At 32.7% G+C, this 22,654-nt stretch overlaps 3 protein-coding genes across 4 annotated transcripts in view; 1 reads left to right on the forward strand and 2 right to left on the reverse strand.

Moving 5' to 3' along the window:
- The window catches only part of LOC108566635, a 28,386-nt gene extending 20,340 nt beyond the window's left edge, over positions 1-8,046 (forward strand). The window contains exons 3-7 of the mRNA XM_017926624.1: positions 3,954-4,028; positions 4,091-4,236; positions 4,299-4,440; positions 4,499-4,692; positions 4,751-8,046. Coding sequence (XP_017782113.1) covers positions 3,954-4,028; positions 4,091-4,236; positions 4,299-4,440; positions 4,499-4,692; positions 4,751-7,747 — 3,554 coding nt within the window. The 3' untranslated portion in view covers positions 7,748-8,046. The remainder of the gene's footprint in view (positions 1-3,953; positions 4,029-4,090; positions 4,237-4,298; positions 4,441-4,498; positions 4,693-4,750) is intronic.
- Positions 8,047-8,128: 82 nt separating this feature from the next.
- On the reverse strand, positions 8,129-11,868 carry LOC108566636 (TFIIH basal transcription factor complex helicase XPD subunit). The gene is made up of 14 exons (XM_017926625.1): positions 11,746-11,868; positions 11,550-11,649; positions 11,231-11,485; positions 10,938-11,171; positions 10,656-10,876; positions 10,458-10,591; positions 10,211-10,394; positions 9,979-10,152; positions 9,744-9,915; positions 9,584-9,682; positions 9,342-9,521; positions 9,109-9,285; positions 8,677-8,886; positions 8,129-8,617 (listed from the first exon to the last, which is right to left on the reverse strand). The coding sequence occupies exons 1-14, from the start codon at positions 11,748-11,750 to the stop codon at positions 8,483-8,485; spliced, it is 2,280 nt and encodes a 759-aa protein (XP_017782114.1). The 5' UTR covers positions 11,751-11,868; the 3' UTR covers positions 8,129-8,482.
- A 65-nt stretch (positions 11,869-11,933) lies between these two features.
- Positions 11,934-14,110, reverse strand: LOC108566637 (tubulin-specific chaperone E). 2 transcript variants are annotated; one of them, XM_017926626.1, is made up of 8 exons: positions 14,025-14,110; positions 13,740-13,955; positions 13,480-13,683; positions 13,231-13,419; positions 12,788-13,178; positions 12,604-12,735; positions 12,401-12,554; positions 11,934-12,341 (listed from the first exon to the last, which is right to left on the reverse strand). In XM_017926626.1, exons 2-8 carry the CDS (start codon positions 13,919-13,921, stop codon positions 12,046-12,048), a joined length of 1,548 nt encoding a protein of 515 aa, XP_017782115.1. In that variant the 5' UTR covers positions 13,922-13,955; positions 14,025-14,110; the 3' UTR covers positions 11,934-12,045. The 2 variants fall into 2 exon arrangements, with proteins under 2 accessions (XP_017782115.1, XP_017782116.1); XM_017926627.1 differs by having other exon boundaries at positions 13,740-13,966.
- Between the last annotated feature and the right edge of the window lie 8,544 nt (positions 14,111-22,654).

Genomic DNA, 22,654 nt, shown 5'->3' on the forward strand with positions numbered 1-22,654 from the left:
TGCTAATGTATTTTATCTTTCCGTGCTCGAATACAAAAATAAGTGGATTTGTGTGTCACCTCGAAGACGTCGCTGAGATGAATGATAAACAAACACTTGGCGAATTTCTCGCTCCATTTATATACCGAATAAATCCTGATTTAGACACTAAATTAAACAAAATGCAAAATGATGATAATTAAAACGAAATACAAAAACATATATTAAGTTAAATTATTATTACTTTCTAGATTTCATACAGATTTGGCTTGGTTTCTATGGCAACATATGTGTAATTTCGATTCGCTTAAACGAAACAAAAATGTCATAGCAACAATGGAATAAATAACATGTGAATCTATTATAATGACCGTGGGAGCTGCAGGATGGAAATCAGTCATTGGAACTTCGAAAACAACAACAACAAAAACAAAAACGGAAAACCACTTCTCAAATGGAAATTTCTTATTTTCCGCGAATTCATAGAGGAATTTTCTTTGGGTCAACAATTGAGTATACGGAACTTTACCTAATTACGCAACGCATTATAAAAACTACTAAAATTTTCATTGCTATTTCCAACGTTGCTTATTTAGATTCAATAGGAAGTAAACGTACAAAAAATTAATTAAATGAATATACATATTTCATTTTAAAAATAAAAAGCAAGTGTCAAAGTGACAGAAGAGAACTGGTTAAATGATCGTGAGAGCCGCTCATTTTACACGTCCGTCAGTGAATGAAAACAAAAGAAGTAAACACTTGAAATTCCTTTACTTTCATTTACAAAGAACGAATTTCTCTGCTCATATCTGCCACCGATCTTACGAAACAAACCCAATTTTTATATATATATATATTACTTCGAGGAACGCAATTAGATATGTTTTTGCTGATTTCAATCTTCTCTTAAGTAGTACATATAAAGAGTTTCAGACTACACCTAGATTTTGTTTTTATGAGACAATTCACTTTACCAGACGGATTTCCGGTTGACCATTCAAAATCATTGTTAGAACCATAAAAGACCCCAATTTTAAAAGACAACTTGACGTATTTACAACTTCTACCTGATACAAAGATTAATGAAGGTGCTTATTTTGGTGATGGACCACCCAGAATTTGTTTTTTTTTCTGTTACAATTTATATTTACTTTACTGAAATCATTTCTAGAAAATCTATTACATATGATTTCTTGAGAACAATTAAAAATATTCATGCAATTCTTTGTATGTTAATAAACAGATAATTATGTAGCCAATTGCTTCCTCCTTAGATAATCCGAACACGCTACATTCAATTACATCATTTTTCTTTTAATGCGAAGGTTATATCTGCTTATGTCACTTTTTATTTGACAGTTTTCAATGAACTGTCAAAAATTATTGAAAACCAGCAATTTTTTTATTGGTTATAATTAAAAGTAACAAGAAACCAATTATAGAATTATTGAAAACTGTAGTGGAAGAAAATGCAAATAAATGCTCAATTATAGTGTTATTGAGGATGATGATATGAAACAACGTTGAAGAGTATTGGCATTCGGAATCGATTCGAGCGAGAGAAACCGCGCTTGTTCATATAAGAATAAATAGGATCTGCAAAATACTTGGCATACTTTCATTTCAAAAGATCCAAATAGCCGCTTCACACATCTCGATAGCATTTATTTCATCGCCGCATTGTTTCTGCATTGCACTGCGTTTATCTATAAATACACATATTTGCAATTTAAAATTTACATTGATTTTCTTTAAATTTCTAACTTGTTAACATGCCTCAAATTATACAATCATTGTTATCGAAACTAATTTTCCAACAATTATGTAGTTTGAATACTGATTTGATCTCAGTATTTAATTAGAAATTAGTAAATTGGAATGCAAATTGACTTTACATTTTTTAACTTGTTAACATTCTGCAGATCTTCGTTAACATAAACAAATTATGTAGTTCAAACAACCAATTTAATTCTGTATTTAATTGGAAATTAGTAAATTATACATAATTATTTAGTGCAAGTAAATATCAGAGTTTCTTATTAGATATAAGTTATTGATGATGCTTTAATGATATAATTATGATAGACACAAATAACTTTCAATTAATTAAAATCTCTTAATATCAAATTTTTTATAAATACAATCGTATTACATGATGTCATGAAAGAAGCGTTTCAATTTTGTTTTACCGCCATTTTTTCAATTCTAGTTACGTCAGTGTTTATTTGACAGTTGTTTCAAGTTATGAAAACCATTAATTCTTCTATTTATTATAAAACGTTGTTATTTTGAAAGGATTCTTCATTTTCCAGATTTAAAAGTTCCACTTAATTTAGTTTTATTTAAGGAAATAATAAAAAAAGTAATTTTTGGTTAGTAAATTTACGTCACTTGTCAATCAGCTGTCATTTTTTGAAATTTTGATTTAACAGTCTTCCATGAAGAAAAATATATTAATATTATGTAAAATCAATACTTAATCAATATTTAATACTTGACTCATAATTAGATTGCTTAATTAATCTGATAATTAATAAATAATTAGTTTCTGTGGTTTCATTTAAAAGATATTTAAAAAATCAAAATGGTAAAGCTTCTTTTATGACATTCTGTAAACGAGGAGAAAACACGTCTTTGCTAAAACTAATTTTAATACTTCGTAAAGAATGAAGAAATTGTAATTAACATCTTAATTAGAATTTCCTTTAACAATAGTCAACACAAATTTGCAATATTTTAAATTACAAAACATAAAGGCTTGTAATTAAAAATATAATAAATTAACAAAAGTTTAATTTGCGATTTGCTAAATTTTCGTTCGGATCGTTTGATCACGTCATCGCAAAATCAAGAATGTTATTTACACTTCGAAAACCGTTCGATCCTCGACAATGGACCAATAGATTTAGTAATTAAAAACTTGTATTGTGTGATTAAGAAAATATGACGTGACGCAAACAGCAGCAATAAATTAAAACTTACAAAAGAGTAAAAAAATAATATATGTAAGTAAATATTCATTAACGATTCGCGATGTCTAAAGTCGTGTGCATCCTATTCGTATTATAATACTAAGAAGTAAATATTTATGTTGCGAAACGATCAAACAATCACCGACCGTTTCTTCTTTTCCTCGTTCTACGTGCGCCGTTTATACTGGTTTAATAGGTAGTCGGTAAACATAGATTATATTAGTGTACGGTTTTATCGTTAAACTTAATCCAAGGTTTTTCGTAGCAAGTGATTGGATTATGTATAGTTGCATTCGCGCATGAAAGTCAATGCTTTTGCCATTTTCCAAGCAATTTACAATATTAATATATAGTTATTTTGTTTTTAGAGAAATAACTAAAAACTTGTTTCTTTATTAGAATGTTATTAAATCATAACGCATATATTTTATAAATGAGCGCTAATTACATATATTATAGTAAACTAGATAATTTAACATATTTAATTAGGTTAAGTTAGATTAGGTTAGGTTGAATTTTGTTTCATTATGTCACTAAGTAAACTACTTTTTGTTCATAAAATACTTGTAAAACAATAGAAAACAAAACACTATTAAAATAAACGTCAAAACTAATTTTCTGCAAAACGAAATTGTGGTAATAAATTAAACTTTTGATTATTTTGTACAGTTGAAAAGAAACATTGAATTATTGAATATTGCAGATGTTTATGTTTTCAATTTTGAATTCCATTTGGAATTTTTTTTTCATAAACTTGAATTTTCTATTTGTAAGCAGGTGAAGTGTGATTTTCACATATTTAAGCCCTTTGATGACACTTAAAGAAAGTTTCCCTTTTTTTTTGAGGAATTCGTGTTAAATATTTGCATAAAATCATTTAGTTTAGGTGATTAAAATTACATCAACATAATATAGAAAGTTAAATTTTCGCACATTATAATTGAAGACAAATATCTTGATTAACATGAAATTAATCAATGTTTTGCATTTTGTTTACAGTGAAACATTTGATTATGGAAACGGACCCCGAGAAGGGCGTGGGAGAATATTCATTTGATAATCCAGGTTTCAAAGGTAAGTTTTAGAAATTATATCAAAAAAAATATAATCGGGGATTAATGCTCTTTGCATTGTAGATGTTACATTAACACCAGTAGAAACTGCTTTGGAAAAGTCGAAATTGGAATCACCTATGAAAACCAAATGGAACCAGTGGCCACAAATAGGTGTACTCTCCAGCAAAAACGAGAGGAAACGTACTTTTGATGATTCAAAACTTGAGGTAACCATAATTTGAATCAAATGCGAGAATTGTGTTGTTTATGAAGCTTTTGTAATTGTTAGGATCAAGAGAAAATAGTGTCATTGCGTAGCCACGATTTCACGGGTTTGGGCTTCAATATTTGCGGCAACATGAAAGAAGGTATCTTCATCAGGGACGTGTTAAATAAAGGGCCAGCATTTGAGAGTAAACTACTTAGTTCGGGTAATTATTAATCACTTTTTTTTTGTTGGAAATAGAGTAATTAATTGTGGTTTTATAGGTGATCGAATCACGAGTGTGACTATTGATTTCGAGCATATTGTTTACGAGGATGCTTTGGCTATATTGAGTTATGCAAGTCCTTACGAAGTTGTGATTTCTGCGAAGAACAAGAAAGGATTTGCGTTTTCCGGACCGGCGAAAGTACCCAGGCATTTGATCTTCAGGAGTTCTTCGAATGTGGATTTGTCGCATGTAAGATTATTATTTGAGTTGTTGAGATTTTGTTTATTAATTTGTTGATCATTTTTAGAAGAATAAACGCACGGCGCCTTTGGAAGAGAATAGCAGCGAAATCGATTCGAATTATTCCAGTTTGCAGAAGTCTAGGAGTACGGTGACGACTTTGGAGAGGACGAAGTCGAAATCGCCGAAACCGATGCCGAAATTGAATAAAATGAAAGCGGCGAAGCCAGAAACGCCTCCAAGAGTTGACAGCGAGTTGCAGAGGTCAGAGAATAAGCATCAAAAGTTTGGTATCAAAGTATTGCCTGCGGTGAACGTCAATGAGAGGAGCAATTTGAAGAGCACCGAGTTGCTGCAAAACGATAACAATTTGAACATTGAAAGCACGACGCAAAACGTCGATGAGGTGGACAGGAAGCAGCCGCCAATTAAGAAGCGCGAAAAGATTAATAAGGTTGTTGTTGAACCGCCTCAGCAGCAGCAGCAACAACAGCAGGTCGAAGACCATCAGTTCGATCGGCAGAACGTTTTAAATAGTTCGGGAATCAAACGTGACGAGAATAATATACCTCTCGAGATTCCTAACACGATGCTCTACGCCGCGGCGGCAGCTCGCAAGAACCGAAAGACCGTCGAAGAGGAAGATGTTAAATCGCCGAAGAGAAAAGGTAAAGCGCCTGCTCCTCCTCCAGAGAACAGAGCGGATGATAGCACTAATTACATGGACGAAGAGGAAGAGATGATCTCTTCATTATCATCGAACACGCTGAATAAAAGCGACGATTCCATCGAAAGGATGAACCCGGACGTCTCTAACGTCATCATCACCAGCGATATGAAAGATTACAACTCGGATTCCGATATAGAAGTGGATAATCAGTCTTCAGTGAACACCATAGAGTTGAATTCGAGCGATATAACTGTGCACCAGAGCGAAGAAAATGAGGATAGGCAAAACAGGAAGACTGCGAGCACCGGTGATCTGACGAAGATCAAATCGGGGAAGTCGAGCACTCTGGAGAGGGCCCAGAGTCTGGACATCACGGATAACGCTATGCCGACGTTACCCAAGAAGCGGAAATCCGGAAAATCGGTCGAAGATAACGATTCAAAAACGAGCTCGGATGAGAGTTTGTACCGGAACGCTATAATAAATAAAGAACCTCGCTTATCGTTGATACTCGACGGGTTAAACACTTTCCAAAGGAACAGATTGAAGAAGTCTTCGGAATGGGGTAATCTCGAAGACGCGATTTTGAGGCAGGACGAAAGCTCTGAAAGTCTCGGAGATCGCAGCAGCTTCGAAGATCTGAAAATTTCCATGGAAAATATAAGCACTGCAGATTTCGGGGCTAAATCCGAATTCGATGCTTTAGTCAGTAAAATAAATGAAATTAAGCAAGAAACCATCGATATCATCAACGGACAGGATAGGAGTTTAACGCAAATGAGAGCCGGCGAAGAGGTTTTCGAAGAGCTGAAGATCAACGACGAACCGATCGAAGTGGTGAAAACGGTGAAGAATCAGATCTGGCCGATATTCGAGAACAACGTGGAAACAGGCGAAAGGATTATGAAGCCCATGGAATCGTTCGAAACGAATCTCATCATTCCCGAAGATAAATACGAGGAAGTGAAAATGGATAGCATCGAAACGGTAAAAGAGGTGGTCTCCCATAAACCAACGATAACGCACGAAATCACCAAACCGATTACTCAAGCATCATCGAAAGAAATCGAAGATTTTCTGTTGGCCGAACGCATAGCAAACACGAGGAATTATGTGGAACGCAACGATACGAACGTTCCTGACGACTTGAAGGTCTCAAGGCATTCTTTGGAAAGTCTGGAACGTCAGAAAATTAACAACGATAATATTAGCAACATCACGATTCTGGAAACGTCTCAGCCGCAATTCCAAGTGAACATCAACGAAACCGAAATTAAATACGACAGCATTCCAACTAATATGGATAATGTAACTATCTCCACTCCGGATTTGATCAAGAACATAACCATTTCCGATACCAGTTTCGAATCCAACGCCGAAGTCACCGTTGATTGCCCCACGTCTTTGACGTTCGAAATAACAGGAGATTTGAATGATTTGACCAGTGAAATAGATCTGAAAGAACCGGATTTCAGTAGTATAAGCGAAATGAATAGGAAACTGGAAAGCGACTCGGAGAACAGCTCAAGTTTAACGTACATCACGGAAATACAGGTGATGACTCCGAATAATAAAGAGAGAAACGTGTCCGAGATTGAGATCGTTCCCAGTTTGGACGATGAGGAGATGCCCGATATGAAGAACCTCGACAACGAATTCGAGAATTACCTGAAGAAGTTCGAGCACAACATACAGAATTTCGAGCATAATATAAACAGTTTCGAGAAGACTATTCAGGATGTTGAGGAAACTGTTAAGAAGGATACGGTGCAAAGCACGAAGAGTATTGTAATCAATGATAAAGTGGATCCGGCCAAAGAGTTGCAGAAGGTTCAGGAGATCGTCGAGGAGCAGCTGAAGAAGTTACCGGAGATGCGATTCACCACGTCCAGTTACGAGAGTCAAATCAGAGCACCGGAGACGCGTCAATCGCAGATCGAAATTTTGAGATCGAACTTCGAGAAGCCCTCCGTTGCACCGAAATCGCTGAGATCCGAGGTGAGTCCGCCGAAATCTCGTATACCGGTTCTGAATAAGACGCCGCCGACGTCGCCGGAGCGTAGAGATTCGAAGATCTTGGACACGGAGCCGGACAAGGAACTTCTTGAGATGATGTCCTCGCACATTCCCATCAACTTGAAGCATCAACCGAAAGCTGCCGCGAGGAACATCACCGTAACATCGATCCGCACCAACTCCAAATTACCTTCTGGTTTACCGACTTACTCTAGTCGACCGCCAGTACCTCCGAAGAGGGGCGACAGCGAAGACAACCTCGTCCAAATCTCCACCAACGGCAGCACGGAAAACTTCAAGCAATGGGTTTTCAACCCGAACCATTCCTCGGTGACAAACATCACCGTCACCGACACGAAATTCAACAGCCAAAAATAAGTAACGAGATTTACAAACAACAAAAAATATGTAAGTTTAGGTGCCATAAGGGGAAGGAGATGAGAGAGAAAGTAATTGCGAGCAGGACGAAGCCAAATCGATCAAATCTTATATTAAATTGTACATCAATCGATTAGGATCAAATATTTTGATCCGAACCATTCGAATCGCCAATTAAATGTTTCCATTCAACTTCTATTATCATCTATTAATAATAATTTAGATCACGAAACCGTCCTGCAGATTACTGTAAATATTTTTTTTTATAAATGTGAAACAACAGCATCTATTTTCATATTCAAATGTATTTTAGTCATCTATTGTTTTTTCTTTCTGTTATATTTTTATGTACATATATTTAATTAATTAATATCTTTAAAAATAATTATTATTATCATAATTATATCAAGAAAAAAAAGGGAGAATATATATGGGGAATTATTGTTACTTACGAAAATCGTTCTGTACATAGTTTTATATATTTTTACATGTATACTTCTCAAATTTTATTTGTTGGCAATTGTTGATAGAGAAAATGTATTTAATTACTTGTTATTCCGTCATGTTTCTTGTTACTGTTATGAGCGCTCAGTAAATATTTAGTTGTAGTTGAATTAAGTATACAGATACACACAAACACACAGTTTTATATAATAATTTATAAATTGTATTTTGTTTTATTTTATATATATATTTTTAAAAAGTGAGAAGTGAAATTAAAAAAACCAATACAAGTTAATTCTGTTGAGCCTGTTTCTCGATTTTGCTAGCTTCGCTGCTCTGCAGCTGCTCCAGCGTTAACAAAGACACACCCAATTGATCTTCCCTGGTGAACGGTTGGGCCATCTGCCTCAACCAACGCTTCGCCATCTGCAAATTTTCAAATTTATTACTAATCTTACAAAAAAAGCATTTAAAAATCATCTTACCTGCATGGCTTCTTCTGTCGAAAGATTGCAATATGAATCCTTGAGATGTTCTTGGATCCATTTGGGCAATTTGGATCGTTTGTCTGATCTCGAGAAACGTTTATCCGCGAATATCATTATACCGTAATCAGTTTTACCGCGAATCGCTCTGCCCACGCATTGCGCTGCGTGTCTCATCGCATCGAAAGTCAAGAAATCGTTTTCTTTAATCTGCAACCAACATCAAAACATATTAGAAAATGATTTATAAACGCATTCAAGATTTATCATCGGTCGTAAATCAACATTGACGTGACATTAAAACTTTATAGCACATCGTACATCTTCTGCAAGGTGAGAAGATACTGCAATTAAATCTTAATCTCTCACCTAATCTATTATAGTACAAATAAAGTAAAATAAATTTAAAAAAATATAGATGATCAATTTTACCTGAAATTGGTCTCTCAAGTAATCCAAACGTGCTTTGAGAATTCTGGATTGAGTGTAGACATAAGGTATACCAAACATGAGAACCGCTCTTCCCAAATGATGATCGAAATCAACTCCTTCTGAGACTTTTCCTCGAGCCACAGACAAAAGTACAGCTCCTCTGCCCGATTCACAAGCCTAAAACCAACAGTTATTACTAATCTACATCAAGAAGTAGGAAGATAGTAACTTACCTTAATGTAGTACATCAACGCGAAACTGGTTTCTGCCGAATCCTGCGTCTCGATGAACAACAATTTGTAACGCTGCAAACTGTCGATGACGCCCTGATCGTACCAACTGGCAACCACCGACTCCAAATACAAATACGACGTGAAGAAACACACTACACCGTCAGGTACATTAGCAGCCACCTAAAGATATGCAACATACATATTTAAGTATCTTTCAATTTCAAATCAATAAATATACTTACTTCAACTAATAACTGTCCATAATTTCTAATCACAGCAATATCTTCACGCGTTTCGAATTTAGATGAAATTGCCACCTGATCGCTTCCCTTCGATACAATCTACAATAATCAATGGCATTTAAATAATGTGATGTAATATGAAAGAAATGTGACTAATTACCATAGGCAATAAGCAAGGTCTTGCTAAAGTCATTGTAAAGGAAGACATAATAACTGGATGGAAATTCAATATTTTTGGGTACATATCCAACGGTGAAAGTGTTCCAGAAGTTATGACCACCGTTTGAAATCTATCGAAAACAGGTTTTATCGCAATTGATGAATCCAGACAGCTGAAATATAAGAATTTATATATAAGTTGTGAAATATGTTGGCGATTGTTAATGAAGAATTACCTGAAATGAAGCACAGGATTCGAAACGGTTGGAGTCTTATCATCGAACGGTTCTACAATAATAGTAAAACCTTTGGTGTAAGTCGAGACTAAAGTGGCTAAATGCGTTATTAACACCAAAGGGCTGAAGTCAGTCAAGTCAGCTATTTCCAATGTTTTAAGTAGTGAAGACAATCTGTAATTAAAAATGATTTAAATCTAATATGAAATAATTGCAATTGATTAAAAAATACCTTTCTGCGCAGAAACGTAAAGGCTTCCTTTCTATGCACACTTTGGCTTGAACATCCCTGAGGAATCCGGCCGGAGATTCTTGCACGACGTGCTGCACCCGAAGCCTGGTCTTCAGGTATTCCAAAAACCTTTTGAGGAACGAAACGAAATGTTCCGCATTCCTGATATTACCGGGGACGACCTCTGGAGCATCAAGATAATGTAGATATAATATGAATTACAGCCGCTGCGAATAAGAATTATTACCGTTGAAGATCTCATCGGGTAGAACGGGATTCGCTAGAATGATGTCTGTGTCTCGGGCGGCGCTGGCCAACCGTAAACCTTCCACTAACTGATTGTACTCTTCCTGTAGTTTATTTTGATCATCCTCTCGCATTCTTCAAGAAAATAATACTTTCTAGTAAATCGTTGTTTAATATTGTAAAGATGTAGTTTACTTACTCGGCAACAGTTTTTTCTAATAATGTTATGTTTGCCGCGGATTTTTCAATGATTCGTCGGTTTATCTTTACGCTCATCGAATCTATGCAGACATTATCAATGTTATGAGCTTCGTCGAAGATTACCACAGATTCTTTGGACAACTCTTTTGATACGACATCGGCGATTTTTGGGTCCAACAAGTAATGGTAACTGTACACCACAATATTTGCATGAATTATCTAAAATTAATATACATTCTTATAACACTTGGAAAATATTAAATTTGTAGTGTTAACATACAGCAAATCTGGCTAGAAAATATGGACACCAATTCCTAGTCCTTCCATACATCTTCAAGTCATCAATAGTGTAAACTCCAAAAGGCATATTACTTTCCTTTCCATCCAAAGAGAATCCCTCGAAATACTGACAAATTGGAGAGGTCTCATCATAATTGTGCCTCTCCCTTATGTAACTGGCTGTCAGAGAATGGCATTTACTGTCCACTATTTTCCCTTCCCTCTCAGTGCTCACCTACACAATTGAAACACTCGTTCAAAGAAACCTGTCTTCATTAACAATCACAAACTCACCTCTGGATGTATGCAAAGGTTTTTCCGAGATGTCAACACAACACCCATCATGCTAGGATACTGACCATCTTCTTTTTCATAATAATCAAGCAGTTTCTTCAATTCCTCCATGACTTTCTCAATTTCTGGTACTGTGCGTGAGCAATAAATTAATTTCCTCACCATATGAGGATTCTCCATCATGTAAGCCACAATGAGAGATAGTAAAGTGGTTGTCTTCCCTGTGCCTGAGGGCATTTCCAGGAGACAATGTCCCTGCGAAACAAAAAAAGTAAGTTTTAAAATCTATTTCACACACAAAAAAAAAACAGAAACTTACCTTAGCATCGAGGGCTCTTTTGAGTTCACACATGTATGCATATTGCTCTGGATAGATGTAATCATAGGGAAAATACACAATTAGGCCGTCCACGCTTAACCTAAAAGTTTTAGAGGTTATGTATTTGTTTTGATTGCAATATAAAATTTCAAAAAACGTAATTAAATTAATTATCAGTAACAGCAAAAGTACTTACTTCATTTTATCTTTTAATTACTTATTTCTACTTGTTAAATCGTCATAACAACATGTAAACATCTACTGAATGGGATGTTTTCTCTTCTTGCTTGCAGTTTCCTCTGGTTTCATTCACTGTTTATGAATGAATGCAGAATTCAGTGGTTGGTGACAATGAATTAAAAAAAATATTTAAAAAAAAAACGATTCGTTAACAATTACAATTTTATTGTGCATATAAATTAATAGCTTGAAGCGTTATGAAGATGAAGAGTTTTGTTTAAATTTAATTTTAAATTTCGCGGTTTCGTTTAAATCATCACACCCTGACAACGATTCTATCGTCGTTTTGAATGGAATAAACGCCTAATTCTTTGCATTCATCTGCCAATTCAATTTTGATATTATCATGCAAAGCGCTCTCATAGATTAACGTAGGTCTTTCGGACAATTGGAACAGTTTTTGGGTCAACATGATAAGCTTTTGCACGAGTATAGTTGGTGGTAGCTTCTTGGAGATCACCCTGTCCTCATACACCAAATTGACATTGATCAACGATACCTGGATTATGTTCGATTGAACCTTCAGCTCAGATTCTTCAAGTTCTCCATATTCTTAAAACAGTTATAGAATTCAATGAAAATTATTAAAGTTGTGAGAGAAGACAACCCACTTTTCACCAATTCTTGATACCTATTGAAGCGTCTCAAGAAGTCCGCTCGGGTATCATCGTCATCTTTGAACTTCAACCACTCGATTCCATTGATTCTCAGATAATCGTATTCCGCGCCTTTTCTCTCTTCGGAGATAATTTGACCATCCAAAACCTACCAATAATCATTAGTATTAAGAAAGAATAGTTACCATATTTTTTACCATTAAATTAGCAATCCTAGCGATGATATACTGAGCGCAAGTATCGTAAGTGTTATGCTCGAAGATGGGATTCTTGATCAGCCTCAAATCAATCAAATTCTCGAGCTTATTCAATTCACCAACTGATTCCCACTAAAAACCATCAATTCGTTAATAACTATTAAACTATAGTAATTACACTTACATCATTAATAAAATTCTCTTTTAGGTAAAGCATTTTCAAATTTCTAAACAATTTCGATTTGCCCTCTTCCGGAAAACGGATTTCTTTGATTCCCGTAGATTCAACATTAAGCAATTCCAGATCGGGAAGATGTCCCAATTTGCAGATTTCCGACCACGACCCAATATCGTTCTGATCTATATGCAAAATCTTCAACTTTTGCAAATCCGAATCACCGATATCCAAATTCATTACATTATTCTTCGGTGCAATGAACTCTTCTAAATTGGGGAAATGCCTGGTCATCTTCAACAATCCTTCCCAATTCAGTTTCATTGATCCGCAAATCAACGTTGTGACACTTTCGTACCTTTCTTCACCATCTTCTATTGGATAAGTTAAAATATTTTCACTAAAATCATCGAGATGAGAAACGAAAAGCGTTATTGTTCCAATACATTTACCTGACGTTAAGTATTTTCAAAGACTTTAGCTCAGAGCAAAGCTGCAGAATCAGAGACCAAGAATTAATTAAATTCTTTGATAAATCCAATTCCCAGATGTTGGGGCAAAGCTCCATCACCTCCCTGGGTTTCCCCAAATGGTTGATTTTCTGCATCCGCACATTAATCACATGCAGCTCATTATATTTCCTAATTAACAAACATAAATAAATTATAAAACAAACTTATTGTCAGTAAAAAATAGACAACCTTTGCTTATCAGTGATTTTATCAAAACCAACCAGCTGCAGAAATGGGGCATTCATTGTCTGCTGTGTGCTCAACAGTTGCTGCTGTAAATGCTTAGCCTCAGTTTCATCATCTTTCTGCCCATACCTAGTGGTGATTGCTGATATGATGCTTTGTCCCAGCTCGATCTTCTCTGGTCTGACAAAGGATCCGGATGTTGCAGATCTGAAATGAAATAAGATTAAAATATAAGTGACAGTTGTGAGCATTCACATAAATACCTGGCTTTAAAATATTCAATATTTTTAACACTACCATCATGTTTACCTCTATCAGAATCATCCCATTCCACCCCTAACCAAGTTCCACTATGACCATCCACTTCTCCTATATACTTTATTGTACCATAAGAGCCTTGGCATTCAACTCTGTCTTCAACATTAGGATCGTTTTCCTTCTTCATAATTAGTAATTGCAAAAAGTGATTCCTTAAATATCTACAAAGAGACTGCTAATTTATCAATGGAAATAACTGCTGCAAGTGGAATTTATTTCAAATTGTTTACCTTTCCGTTTATATTCCAATTTTGACTGACAGATGAGAGATTCCAATTGGATTTTTGAACTGACGTTACCTGGAATTATTATTATTACTATGATTGTGTGTAGGTGTGAATAAATTGTATTGATATATTTTGTATACTACACTTCTACACTTAAGTAAAGTTGGTTGCATATCAATTTAACATTTCTTAATTGGAACCAAATTTACTTTATTATTTAATTAATAAAGTATATCAATAAAGATCAATTGTTGACAAAGTATAAATTTTAATTAATTAACTATTAATTTATTTTATATTTTCAAAAACTACACTAATATATATTTATGTTAATATTTAGAAAATATTAAATATAAATATTGAATATACTTAGAAAATATAATTAATGATAAAAATAGCTTTGGAAATGATTAATAATGAAAACACTATAAATAATTTATAAAAATATATTGAAGTTTTAAATTTGGTGGATGCGCCGGGAGCTAGTGTATAAAATATTGTGATCAACAAATTAAATATTAGTTAAAAACTGATCTAAAGGATAGTTCTTGGATTGGTGATTGTTGCCAACTTGGAACAAATATTTCGGTAAAATTTAACAAAAACATAAAAAAAAGAACCATTAAATTCAATGATAAGTAAGAAACGAAACCTATTAACTCAATTGTTAATAGAGTTACAAAATATTATTGCATCAAATGTCAAGTTGATAATAATTTCATAATTATAATTTGATGATCGGTTAGAATTAAATATAAAGTTTAAAAATTGAAGCAAAGGAAATGTAACAGGTGTCAAATCTCAAGTTTATATAACAATGTTATAATTGAATGAAAAAATCAAACAAAAAAGCCCTAAATTCGATGATAAGTCATAAAGGAAATCTACTATAAATTATTATAGTCATATATTGCATCACCAAATTAAATATAAATTTTAAAATGTTATGTAACTTAACATTTGACACCTGTCACATCTTCTGACAGGTTTAAAATGTTAAGTTGATATAATAATAATGTCATAATTAAAAGAAAGCACACAAACAGAAAATATTGTAAATTCGATGATCATTTCGAAAGGAAACCTACTACAAATTATTATTGTTATTAGTAAATTAAATATAGAAAAATAATGTAAAGAAGATATGACAGGTGTCAAATGTCAACTTGATATAATGATAATAATGTCATAATTGAATGAAAAACCCCAAAAGCTCTAAATTCGATGATCGGTTAGAAAGGAAACCTACAAGTTGATGTCTATATAAACTAAATTGTTATTCCAATTACAAAGTTGTTATTATTTTTTTGTAAGTTCTAAAATATTCAACATTTACATAAAACATCATAAATATTTAAAACTTCGCAACATGTCACAACAAAAAATTGTTTTGCCAAAAGAAAAAAACAGAAATTGTGTCCAAAATTTATTACACTTGTTATTAATATGGGGTTCGCATTTTAAATGGTTTAACGTCTGCTACATGAGAGTATGTACGCTTCTTGGAAATATTTTTGGAGACGTTTATGGGTCTACGCTTTAGACGTAGATTCGTATCGAGATCTTTCCTTGACACGTAACCAGTATGAAAGACCGCAGATGCACACATAAAACAACATGCACACAAATGTAGAAGAAGTAAACATCTCTCTCAAAATGAAATAAAATATCGCACGCACGTTTCGCCTTCGCCTTTTACATCAAATCCAGATATTCTCTAGAGCCATAAATTGAATTTACGTAACATCGTTTTGCAGAAGGCGAGATTTACAAAGCAACTGTTTACAGTAACAACAAACAAGAACCACAAATGTGTAACAAAATTATAAATTTCCAAGGCAATAATGCCTAGTTGTAGTTCTTCATATAAATTAACTTCTACTTTTATATTGTGTGAATGTCTACTGTAATTACATCATTAAATCAAATTAATCGAATAAGAAAAAAAACACTGACAGACATAAATGATTATTAGATGATATTTGGATATAATTTACTATCTTCAGATCAATTTTCTTTGACAAAAGATTACGTTTGGAGGCGTGCGGTTTCTTCAGATTTAATTTTAGATAACGAGAGAAGCGAGAGGAATTAAAAAAAAACAAACTGTTCCATAAGAACACGAAGAAGAGGACGATCAAATTGGTAATTCAATTAAGACGTGATTCCGCATCGCTGCTCAAATTAATGGCATGCACGAATTCAGCATTAACCTTTCTTATTTATATTTCGGTGTTCTTGAGAAGCCGACGCGCAAATTATTTCGAACGGAATTTGGAAGTCGTGCTTCAGTTTTTTTTAGCATATTTTTGTTTGTTTTATATAATTATAGTTGAATATTTATGGATTTTTAATTAACTTAATTATCGATGAATTTATTGCATTGAAATTATTCATGTATTTTTTTTCTATTTCGCACCTTTTTTGCTTTTAATTAATTATGGTTATTTTATTATTATGAAATATAATGAGAAAAAATAATTATTGATTCGTGAATCTGCAGTAAAATAAGTGACTTTTTTCTATACTTACTTGCATACTTGTAAAGAGAAGTGAACTTGTGAAATTAACTATAAGGAACTAAATATAATAACAATTATTATTGAAATTGATAAAAGTGTTTTGTTTCAATGTATTTTTTTTTTAATTTTGCTTATGCAATTGTTTTTTAATTTGACAGACTAATGTCACAAACTAAATGTTACATTTTGAGCACATTATTACAACAACATGATTTTATGAGTCATTTTCAGACCAAGTGTAATTATTATTATAAAAAAATATAAACTTTTTTTTTGTTTTTTTGATATCAACAACAATATAAATGTTGTTTAACACTGGAATGTTTTGATTATCCACATTTTTAGTTACATTTTTTGGTGGTGTACTTTCAATTAACATTGTTAGTCCTAAGGTTTGTATGTACAAGATAATTGGAATTGATATTAAATGAATAATATTGGAAATTATTTGCAAAGTCTAATTGTTTCAAAGAGGAAGTAGAGTAGATAATCCTAGTAGAGTAGTAGAGATATTGTGGTTTTTGATTTTTTCCTTCTTATCGGGACTTTCCAAAGTGCAACCACCATTCGTTAAAGAATTTGTCTCTTGTATTAATTTCTTTTTTTTTTAATTTTTGCTATTACATTTTCATACATGGAAATAGATCAAGTTTATATTTAAGTATAATGACACAAGCTGTCAAATACAAAAATAATAGTTATTTGGTATTCAATTTTCAAAATAATTGTAGGAGAAAAAAGGTAGGAAACCACTGAGCTAGAAAAGAGCTGAAATATGTTTGAAAGTTTATTATTGAAGAATGTAATTATTTTGCAGCTATTTCTGCAGCGAATGAATTAGCAGTTTTCATAATCAAGGTAATACGTTTGTAGGTGTCGGATCGCACAAGGAATTTCAATGTATTCATGCAGATATTTATTTAGTTATAAAATCTTAGAAATTATGTTATATCTGCGAGTTTAAGTAAATTGCTTATATGAAACCATTATGATATGTGTTTGTGTGTAATTAAACTCACATTAGAGATTCATTAAGGAAATGCCCGTCGGACGTGCATTGTATGTTGTGTTGCGTAAAACAAATGTCTGCAGGTGGAGGAAGAGGAGGAGGAGGAGAGCAGGAGTGAATTTAGCGTAGATGTAAATATAATTATCAGCAGGAAATATTGCCCAAATACCAACGTAATTTGACGATACCAAAAGCAGCGGCGACTCGTAAAATACATACAAGAGAAAAATAATGAAAATAATTCAACAAAAATCTAGTAAAATATTGATTATTTGTTAGATTCTTTAAATAAAATTTAAATATTGAATAGAATTCCATACATTTGAAACATTTAAAAAATAAAATAAATTTTAAATATTCAAAAAATATCATCAATTTCCAAAATTTTAAACATTTAAAAATGTCCGTGAAATTCATTTTTTTGTCGTAATAATTTTATTTACAATCTATGTGGTCTCTACGTCCAATTTGTAAATGAAGAGTTTAGCACCTTTAGGAAAATAGTAACAGGTGATGAATCTTGGTTCTATAAGTACAATCCGGAAACCAACCAGCAGTCCATGGTATGGAGCGCAGAAGGTGCAAATCTCCCAATTAAATCAAGAACATAAAAATCAGCAACAAAAGTGATGGTGTCAATTTACTTTACCAGGACAAAAGTGGTAACTGCTATCCCAATGGAAACTAGCCAAACGGTAACTGCTTAGTGGTATACAGAAACTTGCTTACCACAAGTTTTCAAACATTTGTTGGGAAATCAGAAAAAAGGGGAATTTCGTCGCTAATTTTTGCACCACGATAATAACTTTCTTACACTCTCTGGCATTTAAGAAATTCGCCCAGCACCTTACTCTCCAGACCTAGCGTCGTGTGATTTCTAGCTGTTTCCGAAAATTAAAAAAAAAATGAGGAAAAGAGTCCTCAGTTCGAATGAGGAGGTCATTAATGCAGTTAATTTCGAACTTAAAAAGATCCAAAAAGTCGATTTTCAGGAATGTTTTGAAAGATGGCTCTACCGACTTAAGAAATGTATTAAAATAAATCGATATTGTGTTGAGAAATTACAAAAGAATAATAATTAAATATATCAAAATTAATTTATTTTGTTTTGTTTTTTTTCCAGCCAACTAAGCAAACTTTTGTTAGACCTCACGTATTAAAAGTAAATTGTATCGCGATTGACATTAAACGGATAAACTTTACTGGTGGATGTTTACCATTATAATGATTTTGAATAATAATAACAATTACTTAAATCTATATACTAAATCTACTGGTTGCATTAAGTCTATTTGTTGTTTCACTGTTCTCAAGTAGACCAATAGCCAGAACAATAGTATGTGGATCCTCGTATTCTCGACCATATCTATATAGAGGTGTTCGTGTATTTATATATTTTTGATGAACCACGTTGACCTGATTTTGATTTGAATATTTGGATAATTTGTATGTTCATAGCCTAGATATTTGACTTTTGTTGATTTGGGCATATCTTGTCCATTAAGTCTTACAATTGGGCAGGTGTATTTCTTTAGTGTGAATGTGATACACACGGAACTATGGTTTAAGTCTGAGTATAGTATTGAATATTTGGATGATCAATACAATTCCTTTCAATGGAAGTTCCTTCAAAAATTTTCCACTTATTAAGTCATAGCCTGAAGTCTATATTTGACTACTAACATAAGATTTAATTTCCTTGGCTTTATTAGTTTGATTGGCATGTAGAATCGAAATGAAGAAGATAAATAAGCTTCAACTTTCTATTAAAAAAAAATACGAAAATGTCAAATATTCTAATATGAAAAAACAAAACCGTAAATTTCCAACATTCGAATAAAAAAATATTGTTGAAATTGCACACGAATAAGGAATCATCAGCACGTCAATATACAAAGAGAGTTAGGTAATCCGGTGAAATTGTCCGATGTTTTTCTTTTTGCACCTGTTTTCCTCGTTATTAGAGAACGATGAGGTTAGGACTCGTAATAAATTACATTTGCAATTTGTCGACGGATATTTCTGTTTCTGTTTCGTGTATGTGTGTTTGCACGTAATGAGTATGAACTTAGATTTTAATTATTATTAGCGAACAATAAGTTGCGCAGATTATCGTGATCATCATAATCATCATCATCATCATTGTGGTAAATGAAGAAACGAGAACTACCGTTTCTACCAAAACTAATAAGAGTAAATTAGCAATTCGCTGACGAAAAATAATAAAATACTATTAATAACATGCAGTAATGAAATAGCAGGAATGTCTTAATAATACTCATTTAATGGATAAATAGGTATGGACGTAAACTTTCTACGCGAGATTATACACATTCGACGACGAGATAATTTTCTCGCAAGAGTTGTCAAATCGTTTCGCATTCTTCAGACGCAATAACGGCTATTTCCTTCCGCGCAATATTAATGTCATGATCCACTTTTTATTACATTTTCTTTTTCAAATTTTATCCTATTATTTTTATTTCACATTTGCACATTAAGTAAATTAGTTTTTTCGATTGATTATAAATCTCTTTTCTATTCTCATTGAATGAATTTAGTTTCAATTTCAATTGTCATAGAGCTCAACGCTAGTTTGATTTGAAACTAATTCATTCATTTATTTAACAATTTTAACAATTTAAATAGAAATACACCTATACCTCTTTTTACACGGTTTAAAAAACTTAAATTAAAAAAATAATGTTGAAACTATCCCTCGTATTACACCGTACTTTTTTACACGTTTTAATTGTTACACGATTTTAATGTTGAAAATATACTAGCTATGATCAAAAGTACAATTTCTTGCCTTTCAATATTTTGTTTTCATTTATGTACATTAATTTCATTATTTACACGATTTTACAATTTTGATATCCACGTTTTTCTCAGGAAATTCGAATAAGATTTTGATTTTGCTTATCTAGTCAAATACAAATCTACAAATATATTTAGAAAACATCAAATATTCAACTATAAAACAAAAAGTTTAAAAATCCTATGATTTCTCAATAAAAAAAATATTACAATTTAAAACTTGTGTAAATTTGTGTCCAAAGAAAATTTTTCATTAAATAATAAATTTCATTAAATAAATAATAGTTGTAATCAACTAAATAGTATAAATATATATTTTCCATTTTGTCTTATGACCTTTTACAATCTTTCTCGCAACTTCATGATTGGTCCTTATCACGCGATTTCAGGTCATCACAATTAGTGAAAGTTTTTCTATTCAAAGAGTTTTGCAAACTTCAAAATAAGTGGGAATCTGATGGTATAAAGGCTATATCACTTTCCAACAAAGTTCCAATAATGTTCCAGGAGTTACCAAGGATGTGTGAGGATTTGCATTGTTTTAGTGAAACACGATTAGTAATTGACATTAAATATTTAAATTGATCGTTTAGTTTCTTGGATGCAGCTCAACATATACACAAAACTTTCGTAATCCCACCAAATTGATAGCAAGCACTTTTTTGATGCAATTCAGCTGTAGTTTGTGCAGAATCATCATGCCTTGGATCATGATAGTTTTTGATTGATGTTATTGTAGATGATCCATTCATCATTACTAGTGATGGTTTTTTTAAAAAAAAAAGTGACGATTTCATTGCGTTTCAGATGAATATTGGAAATATTGATTCGTTTTGTTAAAATTATAAAACCGTTTTGTTTCAATTCATGTGAATATCGAAGATATTCACACAATACAAGATATTTAAGTGAATTTCAGTTATTGTGTTTAATTTAACTTTTCTGCAGTTATATGACGATTCAACAATCAAGACTTTGATTTTGTCGATCAGAATATTCGAATCTTTAAGTTAAAACGAATTTTTTTTAAACCAATTCTCACACGTAGATTCTATTAAACAGTCAATATCATAAACTTCACTTATCGCTTTGTGAGTCTCAACAGCTTTCTTGCATTTACGGATATAAAAAAGTAGAAATTGTTTATTTTTGTACTCCTATTAAAATTGATCATAGAGAAAGCTAAAAGTCACAGAAATATATTCCCTATACAGGTATCCCTCAACTTACAAACTAGTTCCGTTCCAAAGAGTAACTTCGTATGTCGAATTTGTTCGTAAGTCGGGAAAATTTTAAAAATTTCAAAATATACTTATCTCATCACACTTTAGTGGTGATTTTTACGTGTACTACTGACTAGTGACGACATACATTTGAAAAAATAGATTGTAACAAGTTAAAGCTTTTAGAATTTTGTTCGTAAGTCCGGGAGTTCGTAAGTCGGGGGATACCTGTATTCATATTGACAGAATTCCAACAAAACTATTTGTGAAAACCAAAATTACTTTCTTGTGTTGGCAATAGTTTAATTTTAATGCATTTGCAAATAATTTCCTGTAAACACTTAAATAAGATAAATATGTAATTTAATTTTTATTGATCGAAGGTAAGAGTTTATAACTTATAGCAACGGTAGGAGCAGCAGAGGCAACATTCAAGTTATTTCCAATATGAAAATGAAGGTGTTCAAATAAATATACATGAATCGTTTGATTTATTGACAGCTGCGGAGGATGAACATGTCTATTGGCGAGACGCGCACCGTAAAATCCTTCTTCGGATCCAGGATGCTGCGCTGCGCCGCGTTCCGATCAAAGATGACATCTCAAATGATGCGAAGAAAGTTTATTGCCTGCAACTACATTCGCGTTACGAAATCGTGATTATCATCATCATCATCATCATTACCAAAGTATTCGCTCAACCGAAGGCGACAAAAACTAAACTCAATTCACATTGAAACTGTCGAAGGGCACGAAAATCTTAACAATAAAAAAAAACTAGAGATACAAATGACTGCATCCTTTTTTTGTATTCTTCTTTCATCCATCTATCTTTCCAAGTTATGTGGAAAGATGTAATCTTAAATGTTATATTGTTAATATAAATAAAAAATTGTCTTCATGATTTCCATCCGGCGTTCTGGGAGTGGAGAAACACGGTTTCAGTTTGATCCTCGACAATCGCTTATACAGATTGATTGCAGATAATTTACAGCAACACAATATACATATTTTATACACTCATATGAGAAGATTGTCTTTACAGCAATGATTCTTTTT

The sequence above is a fragment of the Nicrophorus vespilloides genome, unplaced genomic scaffold, assembly GCF_001412225.1.
Source record: "Nicrophorus vespilloides isolate i.1.1-1 unplaced genomic scaffold, Nicve_v1.0, whole genome shotgun sequence".
Lineage (NCBI taxonomy): Eukaryota > Metazoa > Arthropoda > Insecta > Coleoptera > Silphidae > Nicrophorus > Nicrophorus vespilloides.

Coding starts and splice junctions, on each gene's coding strand:
- LOC108566636 (XM_017926625.1), bottom strand. Junction 10,395..10,457: donor ACCCGATGAGATCTTCAACG/GTAATAATTCTT, acceptor TTGATGCTCCAG/AGGTCGTCCCCGGTAATATC. Junction 10,153..10,210: donor TTACGTTTCTGCGCAGAAAG/GTATTTTTTAAT, acceptor TTTTAATTACAG/ATTGTCTTCACTACTTAAAA.
- LOC108566637 (XM_017926626.1), bottom strand. CDS start 13,921: ATGAAGAAGGAAAACGATCCTAATGTTGAAGACAGAGTTGAATGCCAA. Junction 13,684..13,739: donor ATTGAATATTTTAAAGCCAG/GTATTTATGTGA, acceptor ATTTCATTTCAG/ATCTGCAACATCCGGATCCT. Junction 12,555..12,603: donor CTAGGATTGCTAATTTAATG/GTAAAAAATATG, acceptor GATTATTGGTAG/GTTTTGGATGGTCAAATTAT.